At 33.2% G+C, this 18,957-nt stretch overlaps 3 protein-coding genes across 3 annotated transcripts; 1 reads left to right on the forward strand and 2 right to left on the reverse strand.

Annotated features, from left to right (window-relative positions):
- Nucleotides 1-3,364: 3,364 nt before the first annotated feature.
- LOC106117558 (phospholipase A2-like) lies at nt 3,365-5,960 on the reverse strand. The gene is made up of 4 exons (XM_013311920.1): nt 5,843-5,960; nt 4,282-4,441; nt 3,826-3,978; nt 3,365-3,449 (listed from the first exon to the last, which is right to left on the reverse strand). The coding sequence occupies exons 1-4, from the start codon at nt 5,958-5,960 to the stop codon at nt 3,365-3,367; spliced, it is 516 nt and encodes a 171-aa protein (XP_013167374.1).
- A 3,014-nt stretch (nt 5,961-8,974) lies between these two features.
- LOC106117870 (zinc finger protein Xfin) lies at nt 8,975-14,184 on the forward strand. Its single transcript, XM_013312357.1, has 11 exons — nt 8,975-9,142; nt 9,223-9,496; nt 9,599-9,761; nt 10,088-10,164; nt 10,272-10,402; nt 10,781-10,929; nt 11,204-12,126; nt 12,339-12,502; nt 13,211-13,320; nt 13,710-13,814; nt 14,092-14,184. The coding sequence occupies exons 1-11, from the start codon at nt 9,110-9,112 to the stop codon at nt 14,108-14,110; spliced, it is 2,148 nt and encodes a 715-aa protein (XP_013167811.1). The 5' UTR covers nt 8,975-9,109; the 3' UTR covers nt 14,111-14,184.
- Nucleotides 14,185-14,742: 558 nt separating this feature from the next.
- On the reverse strand, nt 14,743-18,951 carry LOC106117872 (Fanconi anemia group J protein homolog). Its single transcript, XM_013312358.1, has 9 exons — nt 18,880-18,951; nt 18,353-18,462; nt 17,785-17,976; nt 17,017-17,201; nt 16,511-16,604; nt 15,983-16,096; nt 15,457-15,581; nt 15,042-15,168; nt 14,743-14,861 (listed from the first exon to the last, which is right to left on the reverse strand). Exons 2-9 carry the CDS (start codon nt 18,431-18,433, stop codon nt 14,760-14,762), a joined length of 1,020 nt encoding a protein of 339 aa, XP_013167812.1. The 5' UTR covers nt 18,434-18,462; nt 18,880-18,951; the 3' UTR covers nt 14,743-14,759.
- Between the last annotated feature and the right edge of the window lie 6 nt (nt 18,952-18,957).

An 18,957-nucleotide genomic window follows, 5' to 3' on the forward strand; every position in this document is an offset into this window, starting at 1 on the left:
TTGCATGAATTTTTCCGTTTAATCATGTTCTTTATTATACAAAACTATTTTAAAAGAGCGTTTTTAACGTGCAATTAATATCGTTTTTTTGAAGTTAAACATGATTGTAATAAATTCATTCAATAATTAGTCCCAAATACAACTAGTTACGAAGTGAAAATGAAAAAAAAGGTTTTATTGTTTTTAACAGTTGATTGAAAACAAAGATGGCGTAGATGGCGTAGTCATAAATCGGTCCAAAATGTTAATTCAAGCAATTTATAGTTATCTAATTCTATTAGAATACTAGCTCATTATAACAAACAATATAACATTTTTATGAGTGAAATAAATTAAATCGAATATTTGAATTGTTCCAATACAAATATTCCATTACATCAAAATATTAAATAAACGTCTGATGCCGAGAAACTATGTTGGGATTAAAACGAAACTAATTCAGTATTAAAACTGTAAGTATATCTTTTATATTATCATTAAAAACATGTATATATATTTTTTCCTATTACACATAACTTACTAACTATTTTGAGTCATGAAAATTCTTTTAATAACTTTTTAAGACAGCCTTATGGGTAGGTTACTATTTAAAAGATTCAAGTTAAGTGGGTTGAGTTCTATATAACATTATTCAAAGTTGCACAAAATTTACTTATTGATTATTTCTCGGCATCAAATGAAAGGTACAAAAATATAAGTAGTATATAATTAAATTGATTCTAGATAGGAAGGCAAACGTCTTGTCTCTACTTCAATTGTTTCTTTTAACTTCTATACCATCAATGCGTGTATGATTCGTACCAATGATTTTCCTAATTAATAAAATTGTTGTTGTAAATATTGTTGGATAAGGTTGCTTTGACTATAAGCTATTTCGAGATGCTCACTTCGTACAAGGGATAATCAATTAAGTCCTCTATATCGCTTCATATCGACGGATATATACCGTTGGCAATTTAAAATCTTTTCACCTATATACATATATAACAAAATTAGCTTGCGATTTACTAATTATACGAGTTAAGTGCCCTGCCGTAATTTTACATATCAAGCTTTAGAAAGAGACAATGCTCTACAAAATAGTTTTTAGAGTATTGTCTGTTGCATAGACTTAATGACTTTGATCTAAAGCTCGATACATAACACTTACGGCTGGGGTTAAAGTATATAAAGATGTACTACTTAGTTAGCAGTTATGTACTCCATCTATCATATATATTGGTGGATTGGTTGTACATATTACGTGGGCGCGAATTAAACATATTGCGCTCTGCTACCTATGTATAAAGCCATCGGTTGAAGTTTTTTCTAAACATTAATATATTTCTAGTGTTACCTTAAACACCGTTTAAAGTTGTTTACTTGTTTATACATTGTTATAAAAACTATATCCATATCTTTTATCACATGTAACTTGTATGGTTATTTATACGGAAATATAATACAAAAAAAAATGTATATTAATCCAGTATCCATTCGTGTGTGCATACAAGATGTATATTTCTTGTACTTACGAAATACGAATACTATCTTTAATGAATAAAAACCTTTAACAATGTACCAATGAAGTATGCTGGGGTAAATAAATGATACAAATGCCGCTTCTTTATTTCTCCTAGTTTTTTTTTAAATCATTCAACGTAAAAGTAAGAATGTTACATAAAACTTGAACAGCCAAAAATTACCAGAATATAACTAATCATCACCTGCTATTGTCTTTATGGAAGGTTGACGCAGTACGTCCTTCCATATGTCTCTATCAGCCATCATATTTGAATTCATATCCTATACTTTTTCCCACAATTTGTCCACACTTTGTTTGATCTTCCTGTACCGATGGAGCCAGAACTAATAAGTTTTAAAGGACAAGACAATTCAAGAGTTGTCTTATTAGTATGATAATTCATTTAAGACATTAAATAACTATAATGTTTACTTTATTACAGCTGGTTGAAAAGCAAGTGTATTGAAGATGTGTTCAACACGACTGCGGAACGACGTTATCAATGGTTCGATGTGTCCAAATCCGTAAATATATAATATACATACTTAAAATATATTATACTAGCGGACCCGACAGACGTTGTCCTGTCTACACGTCTTTAGTTCGAATATTACTTAAAATTTGACACTGCGATATTAGCGCCGTCTGTCGGATCCAATGTGAAACATTCCAAAATCAACAACTACTAATAAATTAAAAAATAATTAAAAAACATTGTCCAGCGAACAAAATTGTGAATCTAAACCATTCCCAGATGACCTTGAACACACACAAAAAATTTCATCAAAATCGGTCCAGTCGTTTGAGAGAAGTTCAGTGACATACACACTCACAGAAGAATTATATATATAAAGATATTCTAGATAAGAAACACAGTGCAAGAAGGTTGCTGTGACGTCATAGAACTCATGTTATTGCCAACGTTAATACCATTTACTGTGTTCAAAATCCAAGTTTAAAACATATTGTTATCACTGTTTTGTCGAAGATAATGACAGGGATGACATTATGTTTTATAAGGACATTTTGGTCTCGGAAACCAAAGGTTAGCCCACGTTTGCTCTTTACTGAATAACTTTGATATGTAAGATAACTATAATTACTAAAACAAGCATTAATTAAAAATTAAATAGTTTATTTTATAAGTAAGTTCGATTTCAATATAACATTTTTCATAAAATTAAGTGTTTCCTCCACCGCTTGTGTCTGATGCCCGCTGCTTAATAATCATAACATATTCTTACGTAGGATTACTGCATAAGTAATTTATTTAAAGATTTACTTATATGCACTCGGAGATCAAACTTTTTAATGATCAACAAATGTTATGTTCCGCTTATAATTTATTGTAAAACAACCTATAAATCTATTTTAATTATATTATTTTTGCGTACTTATTAAAATAAAACAAAATAGATTGATTACACAAACATTTTATTAAATAAATTCAACTAACAACTTGTAATTCTTAAGCATGGAAATATACAACACTTCTTTTCCTAAGAAAATAAATAATATTTTACTTATAATAAACAGAACACAGCAGATTCCGTTCGTTGATATTGTGACATCATGTCGTTTACCAAGCTTTTAATCTTTAAGTTACAATCACACACACAAACACTATAATTGTCACGCCATCTTTAATTTAAACTTAACTATCCTAACTTAACTTACACAATAACAAAACAAGAACACATTTATGTTACACTGTACTTTTATGTCACAAAACTTTTAAAACAATTTTCACTTTGAATAGCACAAAGAATATTTACTTCCATGACTATAACTTTGATTTACCTATAACTACGATTTTTAGAGCATCTTTTATAGCTTAGTTTCATTTTGAACGTTATTTCTTCAATAATTGGGCACATCAAACCATTGATATCGCATTTCACCGTCAATGTCGTAAATGTACTCCACACATTTGCTCCCCAACCAACTGTCAAAATAAATAAAATATAAAATAAACAATTGAAAAATGATCTCACTTTATTCAATGTTCCAGAAATATATAATATTTTTAACTAGGTCTCAGCCGCGACTCTGTCCGCGAAAAATTAAAAATAAAAACATAATTAGTCAATAAAGTTCAAATTGACTCTACATTTCATTTAGAAGACGTTTATATGAGAAAAAGAAAAGGGCTGTTTTAGGATTTTCCCGACAATTATTCGAGTTTTTGTCACCTTTTAAACTCTCCCTAGACCTCCACGAACATTTCAAGACCAAGATACGATAAATCTATTCAGCCGTTCTCGAGTTCCAGTGAGACTAACGAAATGCAATTGATTTTAATATCTATAGAATATACTCACCCGCCTCGCGTTCTACACCCAGTAACGGGATAATCCTTTTTGTAACATTTAGTACCGATAGCGTTGAAATAAGTGATTCCGATTTTGAGTGAGGTGACACTGTTTACTGTTCGCAGACATTTTCGGAATGTCTGATCGCACGAGCAATGTAATCTGAAAAGAGGTTTAGTTGAAAATCTCTATAGTTTTACCCTATTAATAATCAAACGTTTGTTTCGTTGCATTAATTAGCATTAGCTTGGTCCATGACAAAGCGCCTGCAAAATTATTTTAGCAAGCATCTTCAATAATTATTTGACAATATTTGCCGTGCGCTTTTGTTAAAACATCAATAAAGGGTTTCTTTAAGATACAGTAAATAAATAATAGTCTTTGTAAAAAGATATTCATTTCGCATTTATAATTGATAGATTAATTAAAAAAAATCCTAAAACAATTACAATAACAGTTACTTACCGTGTAAAGAAAGATTCGTTGGTGAGATTGTACTTTGTCTCTCCTGCGGGTATGATGTCGGGGCAGAAGTCGTGCTGTCGGCAACACGCGTCTGTTTCGTTGTCTTTGCCCAGATCATCGTAGCCGTCTGCTATGTTACCAGATCCACACCATTTTGTACCTTAATAAGAAGTATATATGTGCTATTTTACTATAAAACATATAATGACCACTTTTTAATAAAAAGTAGGTAATCTTATTTATTTTCTAAAATTTTACACATAAAAATATTCATAACGATGAAACGAAATTGTTTGAAGAATACCTTTAAATACAATTTAGGGAAAACACTGAAGGGTTAAAACATTTTAGTTCAATGCATAATTTTGTTTTTTTATTTCTTTTTTAAATTAATAGTTGTTTCAAGCAGGTTGTATTGTGGTTACGTGTTGTGCGTGAGTGTTAAATGACCTGTAAAGCCTTATTTACATTTTCGTACACGAAACACATAATGGCCGGTACTTTTTTAATCGGTAAGTAATATGTACTAATTACTGTATTTAAGGGTAGTGGTAATATCAAGCTAGAATTTTTTGTGCCACATGATAAAGTAAGTGCCGTACTTAGGGTTTTAGGATGTCGTCTATAATGTTAATTTAATATGAAAAATCTACAGTAAGTATCTCCCTTAGTTAACAATTAACTATCCTAAGTGCGATAAGTTGTCCTTCCTGATAATGTTCTACAATTGTACCAAATTTCATCCAGATCCATGCAGCCGTTCTGGAGATACGTTCTAATAATCATCCATCCATGTATTATGTATATATACACACACTTTTTTAATTTGGCCCTTTTTACTAAAACTTTGTTATGAATGTTATAGAACAGAATATTAAGCCTACAATGGTATTCAATTGGTATTTTTTTTATTTTACTTATAGCTCAGAGATTATAACTACTATAGCTTATAGTAACAATGTTAGAAAACAACATTGCATTGTTGCGTTTACGTCATCGACCCCTTTAATGTCAGATAGTACGCCATTTGTAATATTTCTCTAGGAGTTGTAGCTAAATGGACACCGTAATGAGTCGTAATTTTGTAAGTTGGCAAACGAGCAAGTGACCACCTAAAGTCGCCGAAATTGCAAAACGACCGATCGACATCCCTAATTGCAGATGCGCTGCCTACCCTTAATCTAATGAGGAAGAGACGCTTATAAAAAGAATATTTTCCCTTTCTATGTGTTCCCTTCTCCATCAAATTCACCTCCACACTCTTTTCTCATAAGAAGATGGTGGTAAGGGAAAGTTGGCTAAAATTAAGCCTCCAGAACGCACACTCGGACTAACATTCTGGTTGTACTATATCGCGTTCCGGCGCTCGTTGTTCTCTACGTCTGTAAACTTTACTTTTTACAATTCTTATGGTGATCACAATGTTGCTACAGGTTTGATGACATCAGGTGAAAGTAATTGTGTTGTGACCTAGTGATATAAATCCAATACTACATCTGCCTTCTGCGTTCAATGGACGTGTTGTGAGCTTGTGAACCGTTATACTACGATATCTACTAACCTGGAAATATCAAAGTGAAACGTAAATTAGTGAAGTCGGCGGGAGCGATTTCTTTCTCGACGTCCGTGATGTTTGGAATCTTCCGCAATAATTCTTCGAGTTCTTTGTCACTCCACATAATACAATAAGGACAATTAATTATGCTAAAAAATAATAATAAAAATAAATGAAAGCCCATGTTAACAATCGCCGACAATCATTAAGAAAATGTTTCGTCTAAATGAAACCTGATGATGGTTGTTTCATTTTATATAATGCGTTTAATCCTTGTGTTAGGGTATGGCTTGTGTGATGGCGGAGCGGAATAAGCGGATTTTGTGACCGACATGCCTGTATCATTACAAACATCGACCTTAATGACTTTTGTAATAAGGTTAAATAAGTAAACGATAAAAAAATTTGTAACCATTGATTGAATTTTACATAGTCACCATTATTGACTTTTTTCTTTGAAGTAATACTATTGAACAATCAAATAATAAAATACCAATTTATTAACTAACGCATATAACTTTTTCCTTAAATATTTTCACTTTACTTCTTTTATATGTTACTCGATGTCGCCCGCGACTCCGTCAGCGCATAATTATTATTAAAAAAACTTAATTGGCAGGCTATGTGTTCTTGTAGACTGTTCTATATCTATGCCAAATTTCGCATTTATAATATTAGTAAGAAGTAAGATTACTGAACGTTTCTGATTTCTTTTTAAACCTTTCTATATGATTAAAGCATCTAAGACTATTTGTATAATATGTCGATTGTAAATCACATGTTCCAACACTTTTACCAATGCATGATTCATGAAAGCACGTTCGAAGAAAGTTCATTTGAATACATTTAAGTGATATTGTGGTCAGTTACTGTTTTTTTGAATAGTCATCAATTTATTTCAATTGGAATTAATTCGCACGAGTCTTTTTTGTTCCTTACTTTCTGTTATTGTTAATTTAAGTGATGGATATTAAGTATTTGATATAATTTCAAATATGCAGGGAACTGTGTTTCTAGGTTAATTATCAAAGCATAATTTTATTTGAAGGCGTTCGTCTCCCTGGCCTTATACTCACATAGGGTCGGCGCACAAGGTTTTTTGAAACTTATTGTTTTGGCTTCATTTTGACAGTTGGCCGCCTGGCGTTTCACAACCCTATTTGAGGGTTATCAAGAATTACCAAATAGAGAAGTTTACTATGTTAACAATAATGAAAGATGTTAGATAGTCATTACTGACTACTTATTACGTTTATTTTATCCCAATAGATTCTATAAACGCTTTTAGAAAGGGCATACCTAAATGTGATAACGACAAGTCCGCTGCTGGGAACGCAGCGTGAAAAACTTTGCGAGTCTTGTTATATGTTAATTGTAAATGACAAGGGGGACTAAAGTAAAGTGAGATAAGTCACATTTAGTACTTTTACATTTATTATAATATAATATAGTAAATAAATGAATAAAATATAATAAAAAACTGAAGGCTCGACGGAATAGATGTGGAATAGAAAAAGAAAACATCCTATTTTAGTTTGTACTCTCCCGAGTTCACTTTTGCAATATATGGACAGTGGTCACCTTCTTAAAAATACTGTTAGAATTATTTGAGCTTTACTTGTATTTAATTCGAAGGAGAATAAAATTAAATAGAACGTAGTTAAAAATTTCTATGAGTAGATATAGAGTCAAAATAAAATATATAAAAAAAAATTGTTTATGTATTTTTCTTTTTTATTTGAAGTTATTCTAACGGTAGAACTATAGCGAAAGCATATGTTTTAGTAGTTTTGTCAGTTGTAAACTGCACCATTCATGCTGAGTATAATCAGTAAATATCGTGGTAATTAATTTTTATCAGAACACTTGACTGTTGACCGACTTTCGTACCGCAATATTTTCAAGCTGAAGAATATTTTTGATTCGTAGAATTCTGACGTCACTATATGGTCTTATTATTATTTTATAATTAATTATGCTTTAGGTGAACTGTTGTTCGTTTGCCTTCATATTCTCATTAAATATACGTAAGGCATTTAACTTTTAAGGCTCGTTCTCTTTTCATGAAAGCTTGTCTTGGCGTCTTAGTATTTTTATTAAGAAAAATTGATTCAGTTACAACTGTGCAGCTGAATCAATTACCGGCAATTCTCAAATTCGGAATCAAATTCTCTGGGAGTTTAAGGAAAAAATATTTCCTCCTTCGAGCTGGATGATTAACTTTATTGTTCAACAAGTACAATATACATAAATAAATAGAAGTTCATACTTTGTAACAAAATTATTATCTTGACTTAGAATAATTATTGTGAATTTACAATAACCCGTATATAAAATATGCGAACGACTTTGATATTGAATTAAATGGATGCAAGGTAAAGTTTTATTTAACTAGTTGTGCCCGCGACATCCTCCGTGTGAAATACTGTCTTTGAACCGCTCGCGGTACTGGACAGTACTTGGACATTACTTTATTTTCGGTATTTCCAAACTACTACGACTTAGGGACCTTCAAGAAGGGAGCATACCATTTACGTAAAGGCCGGCAACGCATCTGCAGTTTCTCTGATGTTGCAGATGTCCATGGGTGTCATTGATCACCTCGGTGTTCGCGCCGCTCGTTTGCTCTCTTATAAAAAAATTTACACAACAGAACAGAAAAGAAGAATAAGACTTTTGAACAAGCTATGCTCGTGACTTCGCCAGTTTGAGAGAGGTCTGCTATCGAGGTTAGTCCTGTGAAAATATATGAAAAAAATTACAAGTAAACAGAAGACTTTCCCAGTAGGTCCTCCAGTCTAACCTACATGAATGTTGAAAATGGTCATAGAAAAGAAAAACAAGGAGGGCGCTTGTGAGTGATCATATAAGGTTTACCTAAAGCCCACCAATCGGATCAGATAACCCTATCGTTCTAAACAATACGACGATGACAAGGATCTTGTGCCACTTTTTTCACATTAACGGGGAGTCCTAGTGAGCTATCATAAGACTTATGCCCACTGGGTTACATAACTTTTTATGTCTATAATTCTATAATACTGGTCACATTACATTATTTTCAAAGAGAATAGAATTTTGTAGCGAAAAATTGTCTATTGCACATTTTCATTTTTTAGGAAGTGTCACAAGAAGTCACAACAATAACACATATTTTTGTATTTGTACTAATTATTGGTGGATTTTATGTTAAAATGTTTGTTGTAAATATTACTCAATGAATTAAGTAATTTACGTGTCTTTTGTTACGTGTACGATAAAATATAATTCAAGATGGATGCAAATCTTTCATTCTTTAAATTTCCCGTAAGACCGTTCTAAATAGTAAACTTTATTGTTTTTGTGATTCTTATTCTTAATAACAGACAGTCTTGTTTTTATTTTAGTTTGTAGATGCAGAGACATCAGATTTGGAATTCAATAAAATTAAACCGCTAGATAGTTACGATGACCTCCAAAGTACACTGCCTTCTCATGGAAGTCTTTTAGCTAATGATGATGTGTTAGCAGAGTTCCTAACAGCAGATGGACCTCTAGAGGAACCAGACTTGAACGGCCCTACAACTTTACATTGTGAAATATGTAGCAAAAAGTTTGACAATGCCAAGAAATACTATGGACATTTACGAGTTCACTCTAAAGATAACCTGTGGATTTGTGGTAATTTTGAATATGTTTATTGCAATAATAAAGCTTACTGTAATAAATAAACCATTGCTTTACACACTCATAAGCTATTCAATACTTAAAAATGATTTTCAGACAAATGTCCAGATGAAAAGTTTTCCACAAAACAACAACTAATGAAACATGGTCTCACACACAAGCCTCTGGGATGGGTTTGGAAATGCCCGCAGTGTACCATGGCCTTTGAAGCACTTTGGAGGCTACAGCAACATCTTTTTGCAAAACATCTAGATTACAGGTAATACACATTAAGTCTAACTAAGCTTCTTTATCTCACTATTTATGTGATATTCTTAGCTATCCTCCGTCATAAAGTTAAGTCAATAGATAATAGTATTTATCTAAACTATGGACAACACAATAAAAAAACTCTAATAATGTACTGAAATACTGAATATACTGATAGTTTTAAAATAAAAAAAAAGGTTAAGTTTAATTTTATGACTGTACTTATGTTATTATTTTAGTATCATCATCAGCTCACTATACAACCCCACTGAGCAGCTCGGAGCCTACCCTCAGGGTAAGGGTTGTTTTTAATATCTGTTTTTTTAATTTTTTCAGACCTTATAAATGTGAGCAATGTGATAAAGCATTCTACAAACCATCAGATCTGAAAAAACATATGGATGTACATAAAGGTAAATATGAATTTTGATTATATCTGGTTATTTCATACTTCACTTTCATAAAATTCAAACATGGCTTAAAATTTTTGTGCACATTTTTAAACTTTATTAAATTCTAGGTGTTCGTAATTTTCCATGTACAAGTTGCAGTATGCAGTTCAGGGATAAATCTAATCTTAAGCGCCACATGCTAACACACACAAATGAGAAACCATTCTGTTGTTCTGGTTGTGGCAACAGATTCAAACAGGTAACAATATGAATATTTTATATTCGAGCTTGTCTCACTTAACACTGGAACAGATGTATATTCTGTCAATTGTGGGAAACAGAGATAAATGCATAATTTTGCACAGGTGATTCAGGAGTAAAATCAAACCTTGATAAATGAGAATTCTCTAGTCATTATTTAGTCCCGGAGGACAGCCACCATTAGCGAGAAACTCGGACTAGACAGAAACCTCTATATGCTAAAATTTTTTCCAGATTTAACAGCATTGTCTATTTCTAATATGCCAATAAAAATATATATAAGTATATATAAATACTTCACAATCTGTTGATGTTTGTTTTGATAATTATTATGAAAAATGTAGGTAGTTCTGAAAATTTTAATGATATATTTCAGTTAGCATCAATGACAAGGCATAAACGTTACTGTGCATTGAATAATAGAAATCAAAATGAGATTGTTGACAAGTCTGTTAGGAAAAACCATTGCAGAGTCTGTGGTATGACATTCCAATATAAAAGTGCGTTACTTGAACATTGCGTTAGGTAAGTTTTTTTTACATCAAGATATCTTTATTTATTTAAGTAGCTGTCGCCCGAGACTGTCCGCGCGGAATTAAATAAATCTTGATGAGTAGCATATACACATCTTTCAGACTATGTTCTACATCTGTGCCAAATTTCTACAAGATCCATTAATCCTTCCAGAGATACCTTCTAACAAACATCTCTCAACCCATCCAAACTTTCGCATTTATAATATAAGTAAGATTAGAATGTAACATTATTTTGATTCTTAAAACTTATGTATTTATTCCAGACAACATACAAACCAAAGTAAAGAACCTGAAAATGATGAGAAAGTAATTGATACAAACGCAGATGCAAACAGAACAGTTGATAATATTGTTGATGATATTCTGTCTGCGGAAGATGACTACATGACTATACCGCACCAATCTAACTTAGCTTTTAATAGTCAATATATAACAGATCCTTCCAATGATGACTATTTGATGCAAGTTGAGTTCCTTAAAGAAATAAATCAATTACATACATTAGATGATGAACTACTTTACAATGATATAGATTTAGAAACATTTCACAATAACCAAGTATTTAATACTAATATTGATATAGATTATAATACGAATGATAAAAATGGAGAGATACTATTTGATTTCACTGAATGTGGTAAAAGTATGGATAATGATATAATATCAGCTTTATGTCAAGTGAAAAATGATTTACCCGATGAATTTTTAAATGTTCCGGATATGAATTTTGATAGAGCAGAAATAAAAGCACCGGAAACAGTTAATGAATGTGAAAAGATATTTGAAAGTGATGTAGATTTAGAAACTAGTACAAATTTAGCAGCAAATTTGAAACAACTTATAGGAGAGAATAGTGTACAATATATATCATCGGAGGATCATGATACGTTTATAATAAGTTTGAATAGTGAAATAGATGCAGCTCAGTTAACTGATATGTTAAATATTGATGTTGAAAAAACTGAACAGAATAAAATAGATGAACCACCGATGATACCAGTTCCTAAAGATAATGTACAAGATAAAATGGAGTCAGTATTAGAAAAAGAAGTAAAACCAATAGAATCAATCAAATTAGACGAAAAAGTTGAAGATATAAAAGAAAAAGAAAAGAAGAAAGTTACTTTTGTTTGTAAAATTTGCAAGAAAACTTTCAATAAGAAAGATAATTACAAATCTCATATTGGTGAGTATTTAAAATATAATTATAGTCTTTATTAGTATTTGTTTGTTTGTTCTACTTTGATTTCCAATTATGGGGTCCGGGATCCATCCTGTATACAAATATGCAAACAGTAGAATACTTCATACTAATATTGTTGATGTTTGATGGATTATTATGCTTTTTTTTCGCGTTGACGAAGTCGCAAATATTTAATTATTTGTGTGTTATGTCAGGCACACACAACCCGTCTCTGCGCAGACACAAGTGCTCCGTGTGCGGTGAGAGGTTCAGCTACAGGTCCACTCTCAATAAGCACGTGTCTGCGGCGCACGAGCCCCGCGTCCTCGCCGCGCACCACTGTCCGCACTGCGACAACACGTACCGCGCGCACTGGATGGTAACACATTCCTCCGCACTCAGAGACAATTAGAGGGATCCTTAGTACACATCTGTTGTATGAATAGGTCAACTCACTCTGTGTAATACCACGACTACAAAGAAGTCAGGCCTTAAGTGGAAGCAATTTTCCATATAACGCCAGAGGATTAATTTATCCCGGAGGCCTAATTTAGTCCTCTTTCCCTACCCACCTTTTTTTCTTATAAGGAAAGGATGAGAAGTGGAAGTGGACTTTCTGGATGAGAGGATGCATGGAAAGAGGATATATTTTCTTTCTGTGCATCCTCTCCTCCGTCGATTAAAGGTAGGCAACGCATATGCAATTACGTATGTCTATGGGCAACGTTCACTTCGCTATATTAGCGATTTCAGGTGGCCGCTCGCTCGTTTGCCACCTTATGATATAAAAAAAAATCCTTCTCTTTTCCTTGGATTTGACAGAGGAAGAAGGATAAGAAGGGGAAATATTCTTTTTCTGTGGCATTCCCTCCTCCGTCAATTTAAAGAATGCAACGCATCTGCATTTATTGGTGTCTATATGGAGTGGTCGCTTCGCTATTTCAACGATTCCAGGTAGCCTCCAATGGTCACCAGGGAAGATCCTTAAGTTGATTTATTATAAAAAATCTAGCATTCGAGCCACTAACATTGCAGGAACATAACATATAGAGATTTTTTTATTCAAAATAAGATTTGATATTTGCAGCTAAAAAATCACATAGAGCGTGACCACGAGAGACTGACGCCGTACGTTTGTGACGACAAGCAGTGCGGTAGAAAGTTCTACAAGAAGACTGACCTTGAAGTACATAAAAGGTTAACATTTGTACCCAATCTTTTGTGTCTGCGACTAGTATATGGAGAAACCGTTTCCACTGTTGATATACTATTTAATTTTATTTTTGCCTTGGTTAATTAAAAAAAAGAGACCATAATGAATATAATGGGAATGAATATGTACTAAAGGATTAGGGTATTTACTATCAGCAAATCATAATGCACATTCTTAAACAAGGAAATATTTATTGATTTTCAGCTTCTTAAATAGATTTTATTGTTTTTTTTTTTAACTTACCATACTGTTATACGTTCTTTTTTTTTAATATTTTTTCACAAAAAACTAATATTCATCAACAATGTTAATTATCATAAAAATCATTTGTAAAAATTACTGTATTGTCATGTTGAATAAAAGCTTATTTCAGATATCACAGCGGAGAGCGGCCGTACGTGTGCGAAGTATGCAGCAGCGCCTTCCAGCAGGTCTCACATCTCAAGCGACACGCGCGCACTGTGCACAGGCACAACAAGTATGTTAAACTGTCTGTTTATATTGCACAAACACATGTATGCAAACATGTCACATCTATCTTTGAACATCATTGAAAAACAATCATTTTGTATGGATTTTTCAATAGAATTGTTTTTTACATTGTCAATAATAGATGGCGCTAGTAATAATGGCAATTGTTTAGCGTAGTTTTTTTTTATTAAGTTTTATTTGTTTTAGATTAGTATTGGATATTGCGATTTTCGTCTTTTCTAAGTTTATTAATGAAGAAAATCATATTTATGTTTTGGTTTCAGAGCTAAAAAAGCATTATAAAGACATGGACGTCGCGTGTTCTTGATGCCGGGAATCATAAAGAATACTGTGATATTTAAATTATTTTTTCTTTAATATCAAATTATAAAAAAAAATTCATCACAATAATGTCTTGAAACATTTACATTTTAATCTGCACAGCAAAAGAACGCAAAGTATTATTAGCGAGGAAAATATCAAGTATACATCAAACGCAAATGGAAGTAGCTTTAATTATGTTAAAGAATATTAATAAAGTTTTTTAAACAGTCTTAATTTTAATATGTAATCCTTAAACAGCAAAAAAAAAACTCGGAGCTAACTAAATCTCCTCACTAATAGTTGGTTTCGGAGACCAAAAATCTCTGTATAAAACATATTGTTATCTCTGTTATGTCAAAGATAATGACAAGGATGACGATATGTTACATACAGAGATTTAGGTCTGAAACAAACGATAAGACTTAGCCATCAAATGACTTGCAGAGAGTCAGAAATAAAATTATTAGAGAAATATTTATCTTTACAATAAAATGATCACAATTTTAATACAGCTTAATGTTATCGTTACTTTCCTGACGAAACAGATGTACAAATAAAAACAAAACATTGTCATTTATTAAGATAATGCATGTTTTTGTACAGATGTTTCGGCAATGGAAATGCATATTTAGACATCCTCACTGTCCCTGAGGGTCATTGTCTGCATGAAGGATTCCAGGCTGTTGGAACTGTTCTCTAGACTCTCGAATGTGTGGTGGTTGTTACCCAACTGAAAATTATAAATTTATACACTAAATACGTTTCTAAACTAAAAAAAAAATGTTTTAACAAAGCGACTGTGCCCCCAATATGGAGGCAAATTGGTATTGAATTTTATTGTAACCCCATGTGAAATAAATTAAGTTTTGCTTGAATCAGCTTCTTATAAAAAATATAAAAGAATACTAACAAAGTTCCGCACCCACTTGGAGAGATGCTGCGTGTAGTGCGGGCTGGAGAAGCGCGCGTCTATCAGCAGCACGCCGCCCCAGTCTGCGCGGTGACGCACGCAGCGACCCACCGCCTGGTTCAACGCCCTGCATACAAAATACAATATTTTTAATTCTCCTCACACAACATATTAATAACTAAACAATCACAGAATTTAAGTTATTCAGTTAGTAAATCCAAAATGGCCGCCGCCACAAATGAATGGCGGATGTAATATTACCCCCAACATGGGTGTCAAAATGATAGGATTTAATTAGTAGAATTAAAATTAAAAAAAATGGCGTAATAAGGAACGGACTTAAAAACAAATTCTTAGTACTTGTAGATAGATAGAGCTGTATATTTGGAAGTGTGTATGTATGATAGGAAAATACCGGTATGCCTGCACGAGCAGCCATTCGCTGCTGGACAACAGATGTCGCTGTGCGCTGTATCGGTCGTTGTACTTCATCTTTTCCTTCACCGCCATATCGTATGTGTTCGGGTATGGAACTCCCACCTGTACCACAATTATTCCAACATTAGTTTATGTGAAAGGTAGTGTAATTTTTTTTAATCACTTTAGTGATTTCTAGTCACAATTGTTAACTTATATATAATTTTATTCTAGTATCATTGTGATACCAGAATAAAATTTTATATTATACAGATGGCGCTAAAAGCTTTTGCTTTTAGCGCCATCTATATTCAAGTAGCAGAAAATATTTTTTATTTTTTTTTATTTTCGAAGACAAATGAAAGATGTCGCTATAAAAACTTTGTTTCGCGTTGGTATATAACGAATCTTAAGTAATGAGAATTGTTTTTTTTCTTTAGATATTACACTAATGTTAGGGTACTTTTATATAAATTTCCTTAATGTTAAGTTAACATATAAATACACATATTGTATATACTTACAGTGACGACGGCGCGCGCCTGGTGGTCGCGGAAGTCCATGCCCTCGGAGACCTTGCCGCGGTACACGGCTAGCAGCAGGGCGCCTCGCACCCCGCACACGCTGCTGTAGTACTCCTGACCACAACATATACAAACTAGCTGTCGCCCGCGACTCCGTTTGTTTGGGATTGAATAATACATAGTAGCCTAATCTCAGATCTACTGAACGCATATAAAATTTCATAAAAATCGGAGAAGCCGCTTCGGAGGAGCATGGTTACTAACATTGTAAAACGAGAATTTTATACACAAGATTCTTATTATATTTGTCCTCTTTTGTAAATTAGCGTGTCTTATGTGCGTTTTCTTATAATGGTAATAAATATTTTTCTTTATTTCTGTCTTGCTCTCTATTTTTTTCTTTCTTTGAGTTCCTAATTCATTGTTTTAAGGACAACCAAAGTCAGCCTCAAAAATATACAGAAGTATATAATTGTTTCTTTCAGAAAGATATTTCTCGTAATGTTTTCATAAGTAATGTGTACTGACCTCCATGACCTCACTGTGGTCCCTGGCGTTCCTCGCCTCCATCAACACGTGCTTCAGTTCATTCAGCTCATCCCACAGCCCTGTCTCCTTCCACCTGATAATGTTACATTAGTCATTGTGAAAGTGTTTTAAAGAACGTATTTAAAAAAAAGAACAATTTAACACCAGTAAATTAACCTATTGTAAAATAAGTCACGCTTAGGTTATGTTAGGCTCCGAACACTTCAGTGGGGTCGTATGGTGAGCTGGTGATGATGACATTTCTAAACTATGTTATTAATATTCGTTGTTACTATGAAAAATCTCAAACCTTAAGTGATCACTTAACGGGCATCATCAGTACCTTCCTTAGGAAACATAATTTGTGTATTATAGCAGAAATATTACAGAATTTATGAGCCTTATCGTGGGTTTCGGAAACCGACATCCCAGTTTAAGTAATTTTTATATCGCGATTTTGGTCTCAGAAGCCAACGTTTAGTGGAGTTTGAACTGTATGTACTGACCGGTTAACAAGTTTATTCATAAGTGTATAGGAGGGCAGGAAGCAGAGTACTCCGTGCGGCGTGACGCGACACACAGAGCGCAGCGCCGCGCCCACACCGTCCTGCACACGCGCCTCCCCCGCGCCCCGCGCACTGCACTCCAACCTCACCCCGCCCGGACATGTCGACAGTGACCCTATCCACACCTACAACATGACACCATCACACCATCACACCATCACACACCACACTCTTACAACATCTGCGTATTCCTCTAAGACGGCTAACAACACTTTATTAAAAACATAATTATGAATACGGAGTACGCATCAAGCGGCCGTGATACTGATTACACAATTGTACTAGCCTAGCATAATCTTGAACTTATTTAGATTGATAACTAGATAATAGACACTTTGAGACTTCGAACGCTTATAATTAGAAAAAAGTAAAAAACTGAATCGCTATCCCAGATATTGCATTCATCCGTATACTAATATTATAAAGAGATTTTTTTTATATTATTGCATGTAACGAATAAACTCAAAAACTGGACCAATTTCAAAAACTCTTTAGCCACTAGACAGTAACATAGGCTATTTTTACTACTAGTTTTTTTTTAAACCAAACCGATGAATTAGGGTAAAAGTTATCCGTTACATAGCTGTAACTGACATAAACAAATATTGCTGAAAAAAACACATACATATCGTTTTTAAACTTAAAAATCGACATATTAAACATAAATAGAACCTTAACGTGAAAACAATAAGGTACAATTTCGCTTACCCTGTCCGGTGGTATGACGTGGTTGGGGCTGACCTGCAGAGGGAAGTCAGTGCCCAGCTCTGAGTGCAAGCTGATGAGAGGAGTGAGGGTGCCGGACGCGAGGATGATGCAGCGAGATACCTTCAGACTTTCAAACACCACCGCCGGGTTCATACACAACAAGCGTAGTGATAGTGTCTCCTTCTCTATCGACTTATAAATAAAAGAGATAGATATAAAATTGACATAATTTCTTTATTTACCACAAAAACTAGTGAAAATCACATCAAAATTGTTTGAAATTAACGCATAAAAAGTCACAGATATTTTGACAAAAAGACAAACCGATAAACAGATAAAACGAAAGATTTAATATTTTCTATGTAAGCACCGATTCGGTATATTTTAAGAATAGATTGTTGGGCAAATCATACTAATGTTACTTGTATTATAAATGCGTATGTTTTGATGAATGGATTGTTAGAAGTTACCAGCAGACCGGCTGCATGGATATCGATAAAAATTTGGCATAAATGTTGAACATAACCTGGAAAGACGGTATCGCGGCGACAGCTAGTATTGACCTTACCTTATTGAACTGCGACTGTCTCCAGGAGAAGGAGTCAGGTCCTGTCACAGTGCGGACGAGGGCGGGCGTGAAGTCGTCCATGTACTTACCCTCACAACGGAATAAATAACCTAAAAATATATTACAAACATAAAATAAAACGAAAGTATAACAATAGAGAAGTACTCGTAAAAGATATTTCGTCAATTTTAACGTAAAATAAATAAAAAAAGATTTTGTTACTAGTATAAAGCGAAAAATCCGAACCGTGGATTTCCATTGCTTCATAAAAAGTAAAAGTAAAAAAAAAGTTTATAAAATTATCTTAAAAAAATGTGCTACAGAAAAATAGAAAAAAAAAATATAAAGAATAATCATTTCCGTATAAAAACAAGTAAAATACACAAAGAAATCAATCGCAAATGATAATTAAGGCAATATCAGAATTAATATTTGAATTTTACTGTAAAAACAACTGAATGAGCAATGAAAATGTTGTTATACAAGTGGTTTGACAATGGAAACTCATCGTTAGTTATGCATCTCACCTAGCACAGTGTCTATGCTCTCTATGAGAGTGGCGGTCGCCTGCGTCACTCCCAGCAACGTCCGCGGATCCTCGCGGA

Source organism: Papilio xuthus, unplaced genomic scaffold, assembly GCF_000836235.2.
Source record: "Papilio xuthus unplaced genomic scaffold, Pxut_1.1 DF827679.1, whole genome shotgun sequence".
Lineage (NCBI taxonomy): Eukaryota > Metazoa > Arthropoda > Insecta > Lepidoptera > Papilionidae > Papilio > Papilio xuthus.

What these genes read in the sequence shown, in the direction of transcription:
- LOC106117558 (XM_013311920.1), bottom strand. Translation starts at nt 5,960, where the DNA reads ATGTGGAGTGACAAAGAACTCGAAGAATTATTGCGGAAGATTCCAAAC. An exon ending in TTTCACTTTGATATTTCCAG is followed by an intron (nt 4,442 to 5,842) that starts GTTAGTAGATAT and finishes CTTCTTATTAAG; the next exon opens with GTACAAAATGGTGTGGATCT. An exon ending in AACGAATCTTTCTTTACACG is followed by an intron (nt 3,979 to 4,281) that starts GTAAGTAACTGT and finishes ACCTCTTTTCAG; the next exon opens with ATTACATTGCTCGTGCGATC.
- LOC106117872 (XM_013312358.1), bottom strand. Translation starts at nt 18,433, where the DNA reads ATGGACGACTTCACGCCCGCCCTCGTCCGCACTGTGACAGGACCTGAC. An exon ending in GACAGTCGCAGTTCAATAAG is followed by an intron (nt 17,977 to 18,352) that starts GTAAGGTCAATA and finishes TTTATTTATAAG; the next exon opens with TCGATAGAGAAGGAGACACT. An exon ending in ACCACAGTGAGGTCATGGAG is followed by an intron (nt 16,097 to 16,510) that starts GTCAGTACACAT and finishes TGTTGTGGTCAG; the next exon opens with GAGTACTACAGCAGCGTGTG.
- LOC106117870 (XM_013312357.1), top strand. Translation starts at nt 9,110, where the DNA reads ATGGATGCAAATCTTTCATTCTTTAAATTTCCC. An exon ending in GTGGCAACAGATTCAAACAG is followed by an intron (nt 10,403 to 10,780) that starts GTAACAATATGA and finishes GATATATTTCAG; the next exon opens with TTAGCATCAATGACAAGGCA. An exon ending in CGTACCGCGCGCACTGGATG is followed by an intron (nt 12,503 to 13,210) that starts GTAACACATTCC and finishes TGATATTTGCAG; the next exon opens with CTAAAAAATCACATAGAGCG.